This window comes from Sus scrofa, chromosome 11 (genome assembly GCF_000003025.6).
Source record: "Sus scrofa isolate TJ Tabasco breed Duroc chromosome 11, Sscrofa11.1, whole genome shotgun sequence".
Classification (NCBI taxonomy): domain Eukaryota; kingdom Metazoa; phylum Chordata; class Mammalia; order Artiodactyla; family Suidae; genus Sus; species Sus scrofa.
In genome coordinates this window covers 20,554,586-20,572,769 of record NC_010453.5, presented here as the reverse complement: position 1 = coordinate 20,572,769, position 18,184 = coordinate 20,554,586, and the positions used below count along the sequence as shown (strand labels likewise).

Genomic DNA, 18,184 nt, shown 5'->3' with positions numbered 1-18,184 from the left:
GATACGCAGAATGAGATGCATGAAAGAGTAGCTAAAGAAAGATCTAAATATATAAGGAAAATTGGGGTTGGGGTTGCCACTGCAGTGCAGTGGAATTGGTCTCGTAGGGCCAAGACACACGTTCAGTCCCTGTGCTGGCACAGGGAGTTAAAGGACACAGTGTCGCCACAGCTGCAGCATAGGTTGCAAACTGCAGTTTAGCCGCAGCTGCAGCATAGGTTGCAAACTGCAGTTCAGCCACAGCTGCAGCATAGGTTGCACTGCATAGGCAGCTGCAGCATAGGTTGCAACTGAAGTTCCCTGGCGGGGGGGGTAGCCAAAAAAGAAAAAAAAAATTGGGGTCAAGATAGTCTCCAAGCACATGTCCATGTGTCTATAAGCTCTCATTCCTAATCTTCAATTTAATGATTAAAAAGGCAAAAGCACGTCAGTCAGAATAAGCTACAACAACCCATGAAAATGTCATTTCGTGAGTATTTCACAAATGATGGAGGAATCCCTGGAAGACAGACAGCAGATGGGACCTGGTTTACAGAGAAGCAGAGGCCAGCAGGGTTTGGAGGGCACAGCTTGAAATGTAAGCACAAAGTCAAAGGATATACAAAGGGAAGGAGGAGTTCCCACTGTGGCTCAGGAGAGACAAATCTGACTAGCATTCGTGAGGATGCAGGTTTGATCCCTGGCCTCGCTCAGTGGGTTAAGGATCTGGCATTGCTGGTGAGCTCTGGTGTAGGTCACAGATGCTTCTCGGATCTGGCATTGCTGTGGCTGGGGTGTAGGCCAGCAGCTATAGCTCTGCTTAAATCCCTAGCCTGGGAACCTACATGTGCCGTGGGTGTGGCCCCAAAAATACAAAAAAAAAGGGGGGGAGGCAGGGGGAAGGCTACTGTGGGATATTCTCAAAGGGAATATCCTGAGGAGGCTCTGCTTGGCCATACTCCATCGTTTCTGCTATGCTCCACGTTGTGCAGGAACAGGTTCAAGGTCAGCATGGTGATGATGGGTGCTGGTCTGTAGAGGCAGGGAGGCGTGAAGGGCAATTCACTTTTATGCTCTGTAGTTGGAGCTGTTTAACTCTCTGACATTGAGAATGTATTCATGTGTTACTTGAGTATATTATGAAAGTAGAAATAGTCTTTTGGATTTGATGAGAGATCAGGGAGGTTTGGGTGACCTTGAGAAGGACAGTAAAGAGGAGGGGTCAAAGCCGGATGGTGCTTGGAGGTGTGAACAAGAGGTGACAAAATGGAGCGAGTGAGGGCAAAAATCTCAGGGAGTTAAAATTAATTAGAGGGGGGTGGGGAACGTCAAAGATTGTTAAGAAAGGGATAGGAGGTAGAGTTAGAAAGTACAGAACATGGATATTCTTGGCATTACCCATTTGGAAACTGAAAACTGAAAGCGGAATTGGAATGTGGGAGTAGAAACAGAAGAGGAATGGCTTGCGGGCCCCTCCTTGGAGCCAAAGGGAATAAGAGCATCTGCTTGGAGAAGGGCACCCCAAGGTTGAAAAGAAGACTTGAACAGAAAAAGATTTGGAAAAACCCACTAGGGTTGCACCGAAAGGTCAATAGCAATGAGAAGTCATGGCAAGGTTGGAACTACAGACAGGTGATGTCTGATGCAGTGCGTGACTTTCTCTGGCAGCTCTTGATTACTTGGGTGCCATAACCATAAGGGCTGGTTGTCCAGGGTTTGGGTTAGGGAGGTCCATGAAGGAACAGGTGGTAAGGTGCAAAGAGTGTGGGTGATAACAGACTGATGGGGTGATCGCTATAGCTCCCTACTTGGAAACTCAGAAGATTCCCATCTATGGTCCCCAAAGAACTGAAGAGACTGGAGCAAGTAGACTCCCCTGTAGCTCTGGCCCAGCTTAAAGGGAGGAGTTCCTGAGTTCCTGGCACAGCCCAAGGGCAGGAGAGAATCTTACATAGATGCTAGTCTTTGCTTTAAGTGGCCAGAAGCAGTAAAATTCCCAGTCCTGTGCTGCCACCGCCTCTGACCTCTCCTTCTTAGAAGAAACTCCGTCTATGAGGCAGGTCCAGTCGACAGAGAATAAAGCGTTTCTTCTTTCTCATCGGGTCATCTCTTCATTTTTGCCACCAGTTTCCAGTGGCCAAGGAGAGCTCTTTGATTCAGCACGTAGTCCCATAGCTACTGGCTAGAGTCTGCCATGCAGAGAGACGTCAGCTGTCACTTTGGCAGGCTCTGAGCTGCCGGGGCCATTAAACCGCCTCTTACCCTTGGGCCAGTGTCCTGAAGGACAACCAAGGACATGTCCACCAAGAGCACAGTCTTGCTGCAATGTTAAGTTCCACGTGAGAAGTGGTGGACCAGTGAGGGAGATTTTCCTAAGTTCCTTGTACCTGTGCGTGGGCAGAAAGGGACAAGACCACTGCACTCAGGGGTCAGGAGAAGGAGCTTGGCTGAGTGGTGGCCCTGCAGAGGCTTTGTTTCAGGGCAGTGACAGCCTGGCTGGCTACTTGGCAGCTCTCTGGTGCTGTGACACCCTACGGAGGGCCAGCAGTCCCTCTCAGCATGGCTGAGAGCAGCCTGCTCACATTGGACGTTGACCTCCTCATCTACGGGCTGGGGCAGCACCTGGAGCTCCCTTCTGTACCTCTGATGAGATACTAGATACTGCATTGTGCCAGGGGACAAAAGGTGGGGGCAGTTGTACCTCACCCAGGAGAGAAATGGGAAGATAGTAGAAATCCTTGCCTTTCCTTTAGCTTCTCATTCGTCACACGTTTGTTTCCTTTCCTGTCCTGCTAGATGCCCCTACTGTGTGATGTCTAAGCAGTGGGGCTGGGAACGGGTAACCCAAGTCCCTTCCTTCCTGGTTGCATGATGAGTCTTTGAAATCTGATTCTTAGGCTGACTGCTGGCAATAGGGGGTTGGCAATTTTTTTTTCCTTCAGAAGATAGATAGGATAGGAAAACTCAGCATGTGTATTTCACTACCATTCCTCTTGGACCTAAATAGGCATATAATTTTTTTAAACCCAAGTGCTAAAATTGGAGGTAGATTTGTTTATATACTATTGACACTTCATTCCATATGGAATCTGAGGCTGCTCACAAACACACAAAAAGTAAATAAGACCAAAAAAAAAAAATAAACAAGTAACCAGCTATCGCAAAAGGTCTAAAAAATTGACTTACTAAATTACACGCAGTTCTAATAAAATTTTTTCTCTTCTGGGACTAGATAGAAGCTGATTTCCATAATACAAAGAAGCAAACGAAAAGGGTCAGGAAAAGTCTGAAGAAAAGCAACAAGGAAGGAAATACTAGTTGAAGAGTTAATAAACGTCATTAAATATATTCCACTAAAGTATGCTGTAGGTGAATGTAAAAAAATGATCAAGAGAATTGAAAGCCCAGAAATAAACCCAAATATAAATATACATATGAACTGAGTATAATGATAAAGGTGGCATATCAGATCAATGGGGAAGGAGATGGGATAATAAGTAGCTGTGAAGAAAAAATGTAAACCATAGGTTAAGTTCTAAATTGGTCAGGGACTTAACATGTATAAACGAAACCATAAAAAGTAATGGAAGAAAATATGCAAGAATTCCTTTAACTTTGCAGTGGGAAAGGTAATTTTAGAAATGACTCAAAATTCAGAAGCCATAAAGGAGAAAAGAACATTTATAAATAAAATCATAGGGAAAGAAACATCTATCCAAAAAAACCCCCACCAATAATGGCAAGTGACAACATACTGGGAAGACATAAATTGTGCCAACACGGACAAAAAGTTAATTTCCCTAATGTGTGTTAGGAAGAGTCCAAGGACCTTCCAGAAAAGAGTTCAAATGATGGTTGTAAACTTAAAACACTTATGTGACAAGACAAACACTGCGTTCGCTCAGTCATGAAAGCAACCTCATGGCAGAGGTGCTGTTCCCATCATGATGCACTCATCAGGAACCGAAGGTGCAGAGAGGTTAAGTCACTCGCCCAAGGTTACACAGCTCATGGGGACAAAGTCTGGCTACAAACTTTTGCTTATAGCTACCAAGTTCTACAGCAAAAACTATAGGCAGCCGGCCATAGAAAACATAATATAAATTTGCTCACAAACCTGCAAAGATGCTCATAATCCTACTACATACTAAAATAAATAAAACTATACTGAGAGTTAGCATTTTCACTGTCCCTTAAAGCGGCTTCATTCACCTGCACTGTCTAGGAAGTGAAATGTTTTGAAGGCCTAAGCATTAAGTTTCGAAATCTATGCCTGCTATCCCAGTCGGTGAAGGCAAAGGGCCAGATAAATGGACACAGTGTGTCTCTTCTATTAGAAAAGTAATAGTGCATAAAACACAAGGTCATGATTAGCCTTGAGGGAAGAAAAAAATCTTATTCATACTCATGATACCTCAAAATTACTCCATGAACACAAATACATTTCTGAAATGAAAGAAGGGCAGAGAAGAAATTAAATTGGTGTCTCTGCTTGCTTGTCAGGATGTGACAATGTGAAAAGAGTCATTTTCACGTTTTCTATACTTTTACCTGCTAAAGACGGTCGGAGAATAAATAGCATCTATTTTCTTTTCTGATGTGGCGTTAGCAAGGCAATCATCACGAGGAAACGGTTTGCTCATTTTGTATATTGTAGTGGAGTCACGGCTACCTCTGATCAAGGGAATTGGGTGTATGAAGGCAAAATGAAATCCAGAGAACCTCAGGATCATTCTTGATGCAATGCTTCAATCTTTGACTGTCATCACCTCTTTATTCAGAGAAGCTCACAAAGAGAAAAACGCAACTGATTCGTAATTATGTTCATTTTCTTCAGGGTAAGATAGAAATATTGGCAAAAGTAAAATGACCAAGTCGGTCACAGTAATGAGAGGGAGAGAAGCAGGAAATCTTAATAAATTTGAGTCATCTATGATGAGGTCCCAAGGCTGCTGTCTGTGAAATCCTAGCAAACTTGGGGGCTCAGCTACCTCCTCCACAGAGCCTCTGTGCACCACCCCGTGATGCAGGTGTAACCGTTTGATTCTTGATCTTCCCAAACATCTTATCATATATGTGACAAAACTATAGAGAAATATATAAGGGAAAATACAACAGTCGGCCACTCTTGATAATTTTACCTTTTTTTTTTTGCTACCATAATAAATTTAATAAAGCATGGAATTATATCACAATTAACAAGTAGGAAGGACATAGTCAAAAATTAAGTCAAATGGAATAAATGTCGTTTTATCAAAAACGATCTACATTTTTCTTAAAGAGTATCAAGACTTGGAATGGTTTCTCAGTGCTAATCCTGTGTATCTCCATATGTTATTACTCTTCCCTTAGCAGAATGGGCTCAGACCGTGCATACTACCCTGAAACTTGCTTTTTGCACCTTACATCACGAACACTTGAAGGTCACATAACCCCAACTCAGTATTTTTAAGAGCTGCAGATGGGAAGTGCTATAAAATTGGGTTGTGATGATCGCTGTGTACAACTATAAATGTAATAAAATTCATTGAGTTGGGGAAAAAAAAGAGCTGCAAAATATTCTGTAATTGAGATAAAAAGAATATATTCAACCACGACCCAGCCCTTCCGCTTTTCTGCTCTTCCCCCAAAATGATACAGATTCTTGCAGATGCTTTTGTTTTTCTGCAGAACAGAGAATCTCGAGTGGGGTTGGGAGGTCATATTTTGAAAACGTTTGCTAGATTGTCCAAGAGCAAACAATGCATGTTTACATAAACGGAATATGAGGGCATAGGGAACCATCTCCAAAACAGTAGTGGATGTTTTCACTCACTTGAATTTGGCCTATCAGATGGATAAAGAAGGTACTGCATTGTCATTTTAAATTACACTTCCATGACTGTTTAAAAAAAAAAAAAAAAAAAAAAAAAAAGCCTTTTTCACGAGCTTGGTCCATTTCAACTTACTTGCTGTGAATTGCCTATGCATATTGTTTACTTATTTCCCTGCTGTATTGCTTGTCTTTTCATTTTTAAAATCAAAATGTGGGTGCTCTTTGTAGGTTAAGCATAGAAACCCTTGGTCTGTTACGCATAGACATTGAAAAATTTTCCTCTGACTTTGTTGATTTTAGCCATATAAAATGTACTATTTCTCATGTAGTCACCTAGGTCTATATTGCTCTTGATGGTTTCTGCTCTGCATTTTTTTTGGGGGGGGAGGGGGACTTTCTTTTTAAAGGCCTATTACACCACTGGGTTATTTTTAAATGGTGGCAAAACCTATGAATTGGGACTCAGGGTGAATAAGGCAATAAAAAAATTGAGTGGGGTTATTTATTTTATATATAGAAATGGAAGTATCAGTGTGAGGAGTATTTGGAATGGGACTATAATCCCAAAAGGAATGGATGAAACTCAAACAAACTGGGATGGGGGAAGGGAAGTGAAAACATTGTGGGAGTCGGCAAACATGAAATCAGGAAGAAAGTCAACTCTTAAAAAGAAGGATGCATGACGAATGTAAAAAAAGGAGGGATAAAACAAAGTGTGTCACTTGTCCCAGTTCATGGAGCCGGGCAGAATTTCATTACGAAAAGGTGGCGGGTGTCAGACTTTGTGTTTTTTAAAAAAATCCATCTGTAAGTTACTTGTAAAAATATGTATGTAAAACAAAAGAAGAAAGATGTGAAAAGGTGGGAAAGATACACTGGAGAGATTCTACTGAGGAGGAGGAGGTGTGGTAATATTAATACCCAATAAAGCACATTTTGAGGCCCCCAAACTTGTCTCGAGGTGGGTGGGGGGGATAGGTCAAAAATTGGAGTTAGGACTCTCAAAACACTAGGGATTTGAGGGAGTAAGATTCTGGAGTGAAGGAAAGAGGGAAAAAAAGTCAAGTTAATGGTGTGAGCTGCCTTTCCCTTCAAGGCCTTTACCAACTTGTTAGAGAAGGAGCTGGAGGGGAGGGGGAGGAAGTGGGATGGACGGGGAGTTTTGGGGTTGGTAGATGTAAACGACTGCATTTAGAATGGATAAGCAATGAGGTCCTGCTGTACAGCACAGAGAACTATACCCAGTCTCTTGGGACAGACCATGATGGAAGATAGGATGAGCATCATTCATATACATGTGCATGGGCTAGGTCACTGTGCTCTACAGAAGAAAGGGACAGGACACCGTAAATCAACCATACCCTAATAAAAACAAAATTAAATAAACACAGACGGAGGGGCTGAGCATCTAAAGAGTTAGTAGCAGCCTGGTGGTGCTGAGGAGACAAAACCTGGAGTTGAGAAGTCTTCAGAATGAAGAACAGCTCGGTCCTTGTTCTGGGGCCCTGAAGGAATATGTCCTAGGCGTAGGGTAGACTCAAAACTCAGCAGTGCTCACAAAGCCCAGCCTCACCCAAGCTCGATCCCTGACTGGATTTAGGGGACCTATTTTAACTGCCTGCTCAAGTTAAAGGACCCCTCCATGAAGAATAAGAACATCAGCAAAGGACCCACACATTTTATCCAATGTCAGTATTCAGTAAAAGCACTAAGCTTACCAGCTGACAGAACCAAGTAGGAAAAGACCTGGAAAATAGAAATCGCCAGGTAACTCAGATACCCAGATACCTCTGATTACTATTCAAGGAAATAGATGAAAAAATGGAGAGTTATTCCAGAGAAGCAGAATCTATAAAAAGGATCAAGTGGAAATTCTAAAAATGCAGTACCACGTTTCGAATACAATATATAGTTTTAACAGCAAATGAGAAATAGCTGGTGAGAGGATGAGTAACCCAGGAGAAGAGTCAATAAACTTAGCCAGACTAAAGTAAGAATTGAAAAAAGGTGAAAAATATAGAAAAGCATTTAAGAGTCATAAACATAGGTAAAAATTCTACCATACAAGAAACTGGAGTCTGAGATGGGTCGGGGAAGGGAGAGGGAATGGGCAGAAGCAGTCTTTGAAAAGATAATGTCAAAACCTCAATTCTCCACTGAGCAAAGATAGGCTTAAAAATGAAGGGAAAATAAAGATGTTTAGAATAACAGCCAAAATAAAACTACATGATGCTCTAAAAGACATCCTTCAGGAATTAGGACTATAAACCCAGGCAGAATCACAGAAGTGACAAAAGCAATAGAAAAGATCAACATGTGAAAAAAAATACTGAGGGAATAGGACACTTAAGATGACTTCGAGGTTTTAAAAAGATACAAAGAATCGGAAAATAGGAAAAAATACAAAAGGTAAATTGAGTTAAATAGCCCAAGGTTTTTATATTATTTCAGAAGTGATACAAGTAATTTGTACTAGCCTCTATTAGGTCACAAATATTGTAATCACTAAAGGGATTTAAAAAAATGGAGTAACTAATAAGCATATAAAGGGGATGATGAATTAACAGTTATTGATTAGCCCAAAAGGTAAGGATTGAGAGAAACTGGAATAGAGAATAATAGAAAATGAAAAGACTATAAGAGGGTAAATTTAAACCCCAGTATATCTGAGTTACAGTAAATGTAAATGAACTAAAGATTCCAAATAAGACAGTGACTAAATTAAAACAAAGCAACTTTAATAGGCTTCTTAATAAGCAATATACTTTAAATATTAGGTTAGAAAGGAGTTTGACAGTAATAGGATGGAATAGGATATATACAAAAAATGATTAAAAAACTAAAAACTGCAAAGCTATAAATCAGATGAAGCAGACTTTAAAGTAGTGTTATGTTTAATAATGATAAAAGAATCAATACAAAAGAACTTAAGCTTTGTATGCAGCTAATAACCTAAAACAAGGTAGAAAATGTAAATGAAACATTTCAAAGATACTTGAGATATAATTAAAGATACCATTTGAAAGACATCAGGACAAGAAAGATTGGAAACTAAATTCTATATAGCTTTAAAGAACATGTATGTTCTTAAAAGACCTTAAACATTTTAAGACCTTAGGGAACAATCAGAAAACTGTCAAATTTTGTGTGACTTGGTTGATTATTCTTATAAGTCCCATTCATTTATGAATATCTTCTAGGCATGAAAGGGCAGTTTAATATTCAAATCTACAAGGAAAATGCAATATATCAGTAAATCAAAGGGGTAAAACATATCTAAGAGATAGATTGCTATCGATCTAGCTCTCTATCTAGATGCTGAAAAGGCTTTAATCACTGGTAGAAGAAAATGTTGGACTATATACAAAAATCCCAGCCAAGGATTTAAATGTACAACAACAAAAATTAAAAAAAAAAGTGGAAATGGAAACAATAGAAAAATAATTCAGAAGAATATTTATGCTAAGCCCTTTCATTAGAACTGCCTTTCGTTCTCTTTTTAAAAAATACTTCTACCAACTCCTCAGCCACACATCTTACAGACATGTGGCACTGAGCCTAGATAACCACCTCAGCTCTTCTGAGGTTTCCGTATCTGCCTTCCCCGATTGCACTGTGGGAGACCTCTAAATGCACGTCTTAAGATATTCAGTGCCAAGCACAGAGTAGCTAAGCAATAAAAGTTTGACCAAATGGGTGAATGCTGACCTCTGACCAGCACCCCAAGAATCATTCCCTCCAGCCTGCCTGCTTGTCTCCTGGGGTGGCGGCTGGAGGAAGAAGGAAGCAGACTGTCTCTATGGGTGAGGGCTTTCATATAGGGTTGACTCAGGGTGACTCTTAGTTACAAGCTGTGTTATTCTGTGCAACTTGTTTCTCTGCAGCTCATTTTTTGTAAGGTGCTTTGAACATGACTGGGTCTCTGGTCGTTGTGCAGAAACAGCCATTACTAACAAATGATGATTTTTTTTTTTTTGGCCACACCTGTGACACACAGAAGTTCCCAGGCAAGGAATGGAACCTGAGCCACTGACGACTCAGGATCCTTAACCCACTGTGCCACAAGGGAACTCGATACCTGTGCTATTCAGCTTGACTAAGACAGGGAAAACGGTGTCAGTATGACTGAGGGTAAAAGATAGGTGACTCTTGCAGCCTTGGTCTTATCAATGGGACAGTGTCCAGGCAGGGGTAAAGCTAGAGTAGATTTGACCGTCGCTTGGCTGGCTTTGTTTACGTTATTCTTGCCCCCACTTTTGCTAACTGCATCTCCCTCTTGGATAGTCAATGTCTGTCCTCAACCCTGGCTGCACCTTACGGTCACCTGGCTTGCCATGGACTGATGAAATCAGAGCACTGCCCAGGGGTTTTATATGTGCCTGGGATTGAGAACCACTGGTCCTTCATTCTCTTGATGCTAGAAGAGCAAGTCCAAGGTTGCAGAGTCCCAGAAGCAGCAAGCATTCTGGGGAGCAAAACCTGGCTCCCAAGAAGGAGGTACATTTAGCAGTAAGAGGTGTGGTGCCGGGAGCTGAGAGTCTCAGCCCTGATCCTGGCTGGAGGGGAGACCCAGCCAGCCACACACTTCTCTCTGCTCCAGTTTCCCAAATCCTTCACAGAAGCACTAAATAAGATCTCCTATCCTGTCTGCCTCAGACTGTAACTGAAAATAGAAAACAGATTAAGACCGTAAAGAACTTTGGAAATCATACAAAGGTGGTTTGTTAGCATTGCCGTCCTAATCGAGCATGACCTTGGCCATGCTCTTGACTAGCCATAGGGTCCTGCAAGGTCCACCTCACTTTTTACACCTGTCTTGTCATCCATAAAACTGAGTGAACTGCTCTGCTGATGACACATTCTGCAGCAAGGCAAACCACAGGCGCTGACACACAAGGTATCCTATTACTTCACTTGCCATTGATGTGCATTTTGATCATGAGAGAATTGTGGGTAGCCTGAGTCAGAGATGTCAAACCCACCACCAGGTCCCATAGATGCTCATGTTAGACACTGGCGCACATGTAACCATAAGCAGGGGCAGCATTTCTGCTTTGCAACTTGAAAATGAATCCCAGAGAATCTTGGGTTAAGAACCAAGCCCACTGAGGTGACAGGTGCCATTGGCTTAGCTGCCTGGGAGCTCCCGTTCAGCTTCTACTACCTGGCTTTCCTGCCTGTCAAGTGTGAGACAGATCAATTCTGGCAACGGGTCAGGTGTGTAATCAGCCCAAGTGGAGCAGCTTGAAATCCTAGCACGTGATATCCTAACAGGAGGAGGAAGAGTCAAGGAGGTGCTGGAGGCCCCATGAGTGCCCAGTCCTGCTTCCAGCCTCTGTCCTCACCTTCTCCCTCTGTTATGGCACCTGGGACCTTTCTCTACCCTCTAGAAGCTGTGTCTGCTCTAACAGGGGGCTCTGTATTCTTATAGTGACAACAGGTGGAGTGATTATCAACACTGAGGTCTCGGGGAAACTCAAGATCGAGAAATTTCAAAACTCCAGTGAGTTTGAAAGTATGAGGTGGGGGGAATTCCGGGAGGCGGCAGGGACACAGTTACTCTCGATTTTGGTTCTCTTGGGGGATATGTACGTTCTTTTCATGGCCATACCCAGAAGTTCCCAGGCTAGGGGTTGAATCAGTGCTACAGCTGCCAGCTTATACCACAGCCACAGCAACACTATATCCTAGCTGTGTCTGCTACCTGCACTGCAGCTCAAGGCAATGCCAGGTCTTTAACCCACTGAGCAAAGCCAGGGGTGGGACCTCCATCCTCATGGATACGAGTCGGATTCATTTTTGCTGAGCCACCACGGGAACTCCTGGCTATGTATGTTCTTACCCGTACAAAAGCAACACAAGTTTATGTTGTTAGCTAGTCACATTAACAGATTTTTCTTCCCTAAAGCAAATTGGATAATTTGCTGGGTTAGAAAATCTCTTGCAACAAACAGAACAATAGACTCAGGACGTGAGCATTCCGTGCAACAAGAACAATTCTACTTAGAAGGCAGGAACCATCACTTCAAATAGGATTGAAAAATACCATTCCCACTTACCTACTGATATAGTCCAAACAGCAATTATTTTCAGAAATGCCTTAGTTCTAGAGTTGAATCGGCTGTGATGGATGGGGTTCTGGATGGCAACATAGCGGTCCAGCGAGATGGCACAGAGGTGCATGATGGAGGCCGTGGAGAAGAGCACATCCAGATAAATCCAGACGGCGCAGAGCTTGCTGGGCAGAGGCCACCGGTACCCTATGGTGCAGAAGATGAGCATCAGTTACCAGCTTTAAACTTCTGTGGGGTGTAGTATTTATCCTGCTTGAACCATTTCTGTCCTAGGGAAAGGCACAGGTAGCAGCCAAAGACAATGCAGGCTTTTTTCAACACTTCAAAAAAAGCCTAGCAACAACTGTGCTTAGCTACAGTAAGATGGTACTGACCAACGGTGAACGTAAGGTTGGAAAACTTCTTGTGGCTGGAATTATGCTGGTGGGTTGACGACTCGGGTTGTGTCTCTGAGGGTTTCTCTCGTTCTATGTCTTCCACCTAACAGAATCTACCCCTGTTTGTTTGTGTTTGCTTTTTTGCTTTTTAGGGCTGCACCTGAGGTCTTACCCATGTTCCCGGGCTAGGGGTCCAGCTGGAACTGCAGTTGCCAACCAACGCCACAGCCACGCCAGATTCCAGCCATGACTGTGACCTACAACACAGCTCCCAGCAACGCCGGATCCTTAATCCACTGAGCGAGGCCAGGGATCGAACCCACATCCTCATAGATACTAGTCGGGTTTGTAACCCGCTGAGCCACAGGGGGAACTCCCTGTTTGTTGTTAAGGACTTGGGTCAGGAGTTCTGATGTTACTTTGAGTTCCTGTGTCAAAGCGCTCTACTGTCACTATTTAGTCTCACGTTTTTCACCGATGGTGTATCCCCTGGGGTTAGGCCATCTCTTAGCCATTGTTACAACTGCTCAGTGTCACAGCGATGGCATTTAATAGTCTCTCATTGGTGCGAATGAAGAAATGATGAAAAATCCGGAGTAGAGGCCATGTCTTGGTGAAAATGGAAAATCATTACCTGATACTACTTAGGGGGTTAAACTTGAACTGAGGGAGGTGTGTGTGTGGGGAAATGAAGACAGTGGTGAAGGGAAGTGTGATACTCGTATCCTGAGAACGGTTTCAGGGCAGTGGCGCTCAAACTTGAGGGAGCCCTGGTACCTCTGAAGTGGTTTCTGAAAATGGGACTGTGGGACCTCATCTCTGGAGCTTCTGATTCTGTAAGTCTGTGGTGGGGCAGGAAGATCTGCATTTTTCATAATGTTCCAGGTGGTGCTGATGCTGCTGGTCCAGGGACCCTGCTTGGGCCACGGCTGCCTAGGGCAGTGGTTCTCACCCAGGGCTGCACATGGAATCTGCTAGGCAGCATTTCTGTGGCTCCTGATGCCCAGGAGGGTGGGTAGAGGTGGGGCTCAGACAGGAAAGTGGTTTAAAGCTCCTCAGAGGATTCCACTATGAGACGCACTTCAGGAAGTCACCTGCTGCGTTGGCAAGCCAGGGGATGCCTCATGGGCATAAAGTCTCCTCTTTCTGTTTTAGAGGGAGATCAGATGGTTATATAAACCTCAGTTAGTTGTGATGACAGTTGAAGTAGTGATCTGTGTGATGGGAGGAGGAAAATGAAGACCACCTTTCATGACATTCTGGACCCAAAGCTGAAGCAACTCTCTATTCACAAACATACTCTCTACCAAAATACCACCACCGTGCTAAGAAAAGGGTGCGGGATGCAAATTTGACTTGGTGCTTTTCACCCTGTTCGTGGAAAGCTTGAGCTAAAAGCAGAGGCTTTTCTTAGCAGTGCCTGGTGAGGAAGCCACGCTCTGCCTGGTCGGAACTGATGTTGGCCCTGGGCGGAGTTTCCTCTGTAAGGGAACAGCCTCAGGCCATAGTCTGGGTTTTCAAGACGGGGGATAAGGAGGGGGGAATTTCCTCATCAGCCCTGCCGAGTCCGGGGGACCAGTCCAGGGGGAGGGAGAAGCGCATCTCCAGGCCGGAACCAGCTGTGCGCTGAGCGGCTGCCACCAGAGGGCGCCATTGCACCCACGCCCGAGGCACCGGCCAGGTCCCGGCTTCCTAAGCCGGCTGGCCGGTGCCTGCCCCACACCCACCGCTTAGGGTCCCTCCCAAATTCCCACCCAGGTTTTAGTTCGCAGACGGGCCCACTGGGAGTCATCTCCCACTCCTGGAGTTTGCCTTCAACGCAGAGCGGTTTAGGAAGTGGGAACCCCTCCAGGATGTCTGGGAAATGACAGGCGAATTTAATCAAATCATCGTGATGTGTGACATTTTGAACGGTCAGGCGGGGGCTGCCCTGGCAATGAGTATTATGGATCCTGTGCAAACTGGCGCCCGCTCTCTGTTGCTCATCTCCTTCCTCCTCCTCTTTCTTCAGGGCTGGGTTGATATTTTTTTTTAGCCCCTAAGATTTGGCCAGAAATTCCCCTCTGAAAGATAGTGCTCACAACCTCTTCCTAGCTCTGGATGACTGCTGGTGGGTCGTGTGTCAGCGGTCTCAATATTCTCTCCCCCTTTTTAAAGGGCGAAATCTGGTCGTATTGACATGTTCTTAAGCACTCATAATCTGGAAAGAATATCACATTCTGCTTCCCGCTGAAGCCGTCCCAGTGTTTGCTGACTTGCTGGGAGGTTTGACTCTTTCAGACTCTTGGGAAGAAAGCAAGATTAATCTCTTCCCATGGGTTTCCCACCCTCCCCCAAACCAGATGAGAGGAGTTTCTGCAGATGCATTTTTAAAGAGTGGAGGGTATAATTCAAAGGCACGCTTCCAAATGAGCTTCTCCGGGCAGGGAACAATTAAAACTGGAGTAATTCATTTATTCTAATGGAGACTCTGCATATTTTAACATTAAATCTGCTGCAGCCCTCATGTTCCCTCTGCAAATGTTCCAAGGTAATTGAGAAGGTTTTGCCACTCCGTTAGAAGTGCTGAAGACAGTGTGACCAAGATAAAACTGTCCTGTCTTGAAGGCTGGCAGATTTGGTGGTAGATAGAAAGGAGCAAAAACCAAGTGGATTCAGAATGACAGAAAGCTGGTGGCTTTATGGCTCTGTTGGGACCTTGATAATTCTACACAAAATCGACATGGTCTTAAGCACACTTTGTCTCTCAACGTAAAATGTACATGTCGCAAAAAGCATATGACTCTCCAATGATCACAAATAGGAGATTGATATATAATTTCTTTAAATGTGAGACCCCATTTTTAAGAGTAAAATTTAAGCAGCCTAACAAGTTGGACCCTCCTTTATAAACAAAGCCTTGCCCTTAAATTGTCCCATCAGCCCCGGCTCGGCTGCTAATGACATGCACATGCTCTTCGTTACCAGTGTGAGTACAGCTGGGAAACTAATGCCACTCACCATAGAGAATGGTTAACATGGACACAGGCATGACAAGGAAACCCAGCAGCATATCCGCTATGGCAAGTGACATCAGGAAATAGTTGGTGGCATTCTGCAGCTTTTTCTCTAGGGACACTGCCATGATGACGAGTATGTTTCCAGCAATGGTCAGGATAATCACTACAGCTGTCAACAAGGCAGACCAGTTTTTTTCCTGGAGATGAAGCAAGGAGAAGCAGGGTGGTGAGAGACAGCCCTCACAGGAAAGGTTGGTTCGATTTTCTGAGTCCACGGTCCAGTTAAATGCGTCTGAAGTGTTAGCTTCTCCCGAGTTAAAGTCGTTATGGTAGAGCCTTGTGTCATCGTTTAATTGCATGAAGGAGTTCGTAGGTGAGCTCAAAGAAGTGTTTTCTTCACAGAGAACATCCATGTCCGAGCCGGAACTTGTAGCAGTTGAAGAGTAGAAAAGCTAAGGAGTTAACAGGCTCTGCTCACCACTCAGCTTTATGTTTCCGTGCTCTGTCACACTGAGGCTGCTCTACAGGCAGGGCTCCTTCGGTTGGCTTTTTCTCTCCCATTATTACAACAGTTGTTACAGAACTGCAGTGGCTTCTTTCTGTTTCCTTCCTTCAAAATTTTAGTAGAATCTTCTGTTGGGTTTCATTCTTTGTTTTTTCCCTCTCACAAGCAAGGTCAAAAAAGCAGAAGGAACTTTGGACGGAGAGGTGGCTGAGTTGTGAGCATTCCGGGAGAAAAATGTGATCCTGGCCAGAGAAGCAAAGTTTTGTAACTACCAGGAATCTTCTTTCACTCTATCTCATTCGGGTGGTGATGCTGATGATATTAGTTGAGCCACAGCAGCATTAAAAGAGCATGCCCTCCAGAACAGTCGGGCTATAGGCATCCTACACTAAGAAAACGCGGTTAAAAATACATCCAGAGTTAATCCCATAGTAATCGGATGTACTTTGGGTTATAGTTCTCCGTGGGTCTTAGGCTGAATGGCCCCCCGGCCCCTGTCAGGAATTTCAGCTTGAATTATGTGGCTTAGTTAGTCAGAGAAAGAAAAAGTCTTAAGCAAAGGATGAGCAGACAACTTTCCACGCTAGAAATTCCCATTGAAGCGACTACATTTCGTCCAAGAGCAGCCTTTCAAGCCAGAAAGAAAATTACACAGCCATAAAATACAGCCGCCCCAGAACTCACAGAGGTCTTCAGGGTCCACCCGGTAGACACGCTGGGCTGTTCTGTGACTCGCAGCATCTCTCATGGTAATGAAGCCGGTAATGAGTCCCTTCTCCCGGAGCTTCCCCCCAGCATCATAGTAAGTCGATTCCTGTTCTGCTGACTTCAAAAACTGCCTGGGAGAGTCGAGCCAGTGCCAGCGCTGCTGCAAGGTCCGTGGCGGCTCCCTCTGCCCCCGAGCCCGGGTCCTCCCCCCTCCCGTGTGGATCGCCCCAGCCGGGAGGGATCGTCCCCCAGCCCCTCTCAAAGTCGCCCAGCAGACAGCGCAGGGCAAAGGAGGCAGAGCTGGTTTCTCCGGGAAATGGACTTGCTCCCCGGCGGCTGCCTCTTTCACTCCTCAGACCTCCCTCTATCTGTGTGTCATAAACTGCAAGGTAGCAACTGCCAGGGAGGGCGGACCAGAGGAGCTTCCCCCCCCACCCCCCCCCCCGCGCTTTTTGCTACACATTAACATGGGGAAGTTTTTGTTTTAAAAGCGACAAACGGGAGAAAATTGCCTTTTGTCCAGGTTCCTAAGGCAGGTAAGCCCCACTGTCATACTGTTGAGTGTGAAGGGTGAAGACAGAGGGTAAATGAAGGCAGGAATTTTTTTTTTTTTCCTCCGGGAGCACTGTAAGTGTGGGGCTTCTTCCACCCAGAGCCCACCCGGCTTAAGGCTGCCTTGGAATTGTTGACCTTGGTGACCAGGGCTCAGCGTGGCTGAGCAGAATTTTGGCCATAACTCTGATAAACCATGAGTATTCTTTTTATTTATTCTTAAGTACATATATATCATGCAACTAGCTTATTTTGCTTCAGCGGAAATATTCCCCCTAGAAGTAATTCAAAGGCTCACTCGTGGAAGAGAGTGAAGTTGGTTTTTCCAGAGGTAACACTAAAGACAGCCAGCTTTACTGGCCAAGAAAGCCTCTTCTCGGGTTTTTAAAAAAGGCAGGTATGTCGAGGGTGTATGGGCTGTGTGTGTATCTATCTTATTTTTACAGATGGGAAAATGGATTCTTTGCTGAATAGTTGAGGTTTTTTAGGTTGCTACCCATCTTCTAACTCTCTGCATTTTCCCTAGACAAATCCACCTCCTCTCATGCCTTCAACATGTCTTTTTGCCCAAACCTGTACCTTCCTAGCAGATGGATTTCCTCTGCTCCCAATCTAAATAGCTGACTGCCCAGCAGGCCTTTCCACCCCTAGTCTAGGAGCCCTTGGCCTCAGCATCTTATCTTTCTCCTGTTCCCCTGCCCCCTCTGGTTCTGGTGCTTATTTCTGCCCATTCTCTTGATGAAGGCATTGCCAGCTCTTCCCTTCCCTTGTCCTCACTGCCCCGAGCTTACTAAGTCCCCGCTGCCACCTCTGTGTACACATTTCTCAAATCTCTTCTTTCCTGCTGTTCTCTTGCCCCTCTGCTTCCCCTCAGGGAGGGGGTGGGGAGAGGGAGAAAGGGGGTGGTGGTTGCCATGGATCTTAGAACTGGCAGCTGAGAGCGTGGGCTTCGGGGTCAGAGTTCCCTAGTTTGGAGCCACAGCTCTGTAACTCATAAGGGGTAGAACCCTATACCCTCGAGTTGCTTCCTTTGACTGTAATGAAGCTGAAGCTAAAATGTGATGGAAATATTTAACCCATGTCTGGCTTAGAGGATCATCTTAAAGAATGTTGGCCATGTTTATACTTACTAGTATTCTTCTTGGAATTATTAAAAAATGTAGCAGTTTGCCTGC

At 44.5% G+C, this 18,184-nt stretch overlaps 1 protein-coding gene across 2 annotated transcripts in view; it reads right to left on the bottom strand.

Annotated features, from left to right (window-relative positions):
• Positions 1 to 16,831, bottom strand: part of HTR2A (5-hydroxytryptamine receptor 2A) — a 64,287-nt gene extending 47,456 nt beyond the window's left edge. The window contains exons 1-3 of one of the 2 annotated variants that reach the window (XM_013980517.2): positions 16,434 to 16,831; positions 15,246 to 15,991; positions 11,854 to 12,054 (exon numbers count right to left, since the gene is read on the bottom strand). In XM_013980517.2, the coding sequence (XP_013835971.2) occupies positions 11,854 to 12,054; positions 15,246 to 15,657 (613 nt within the window). In that variant the 5' untranslated portion in view covers positions 15,658 to 15,991; positions 16,434 to 16,831. 2 annotated transcript variants of the gene reach the window in all.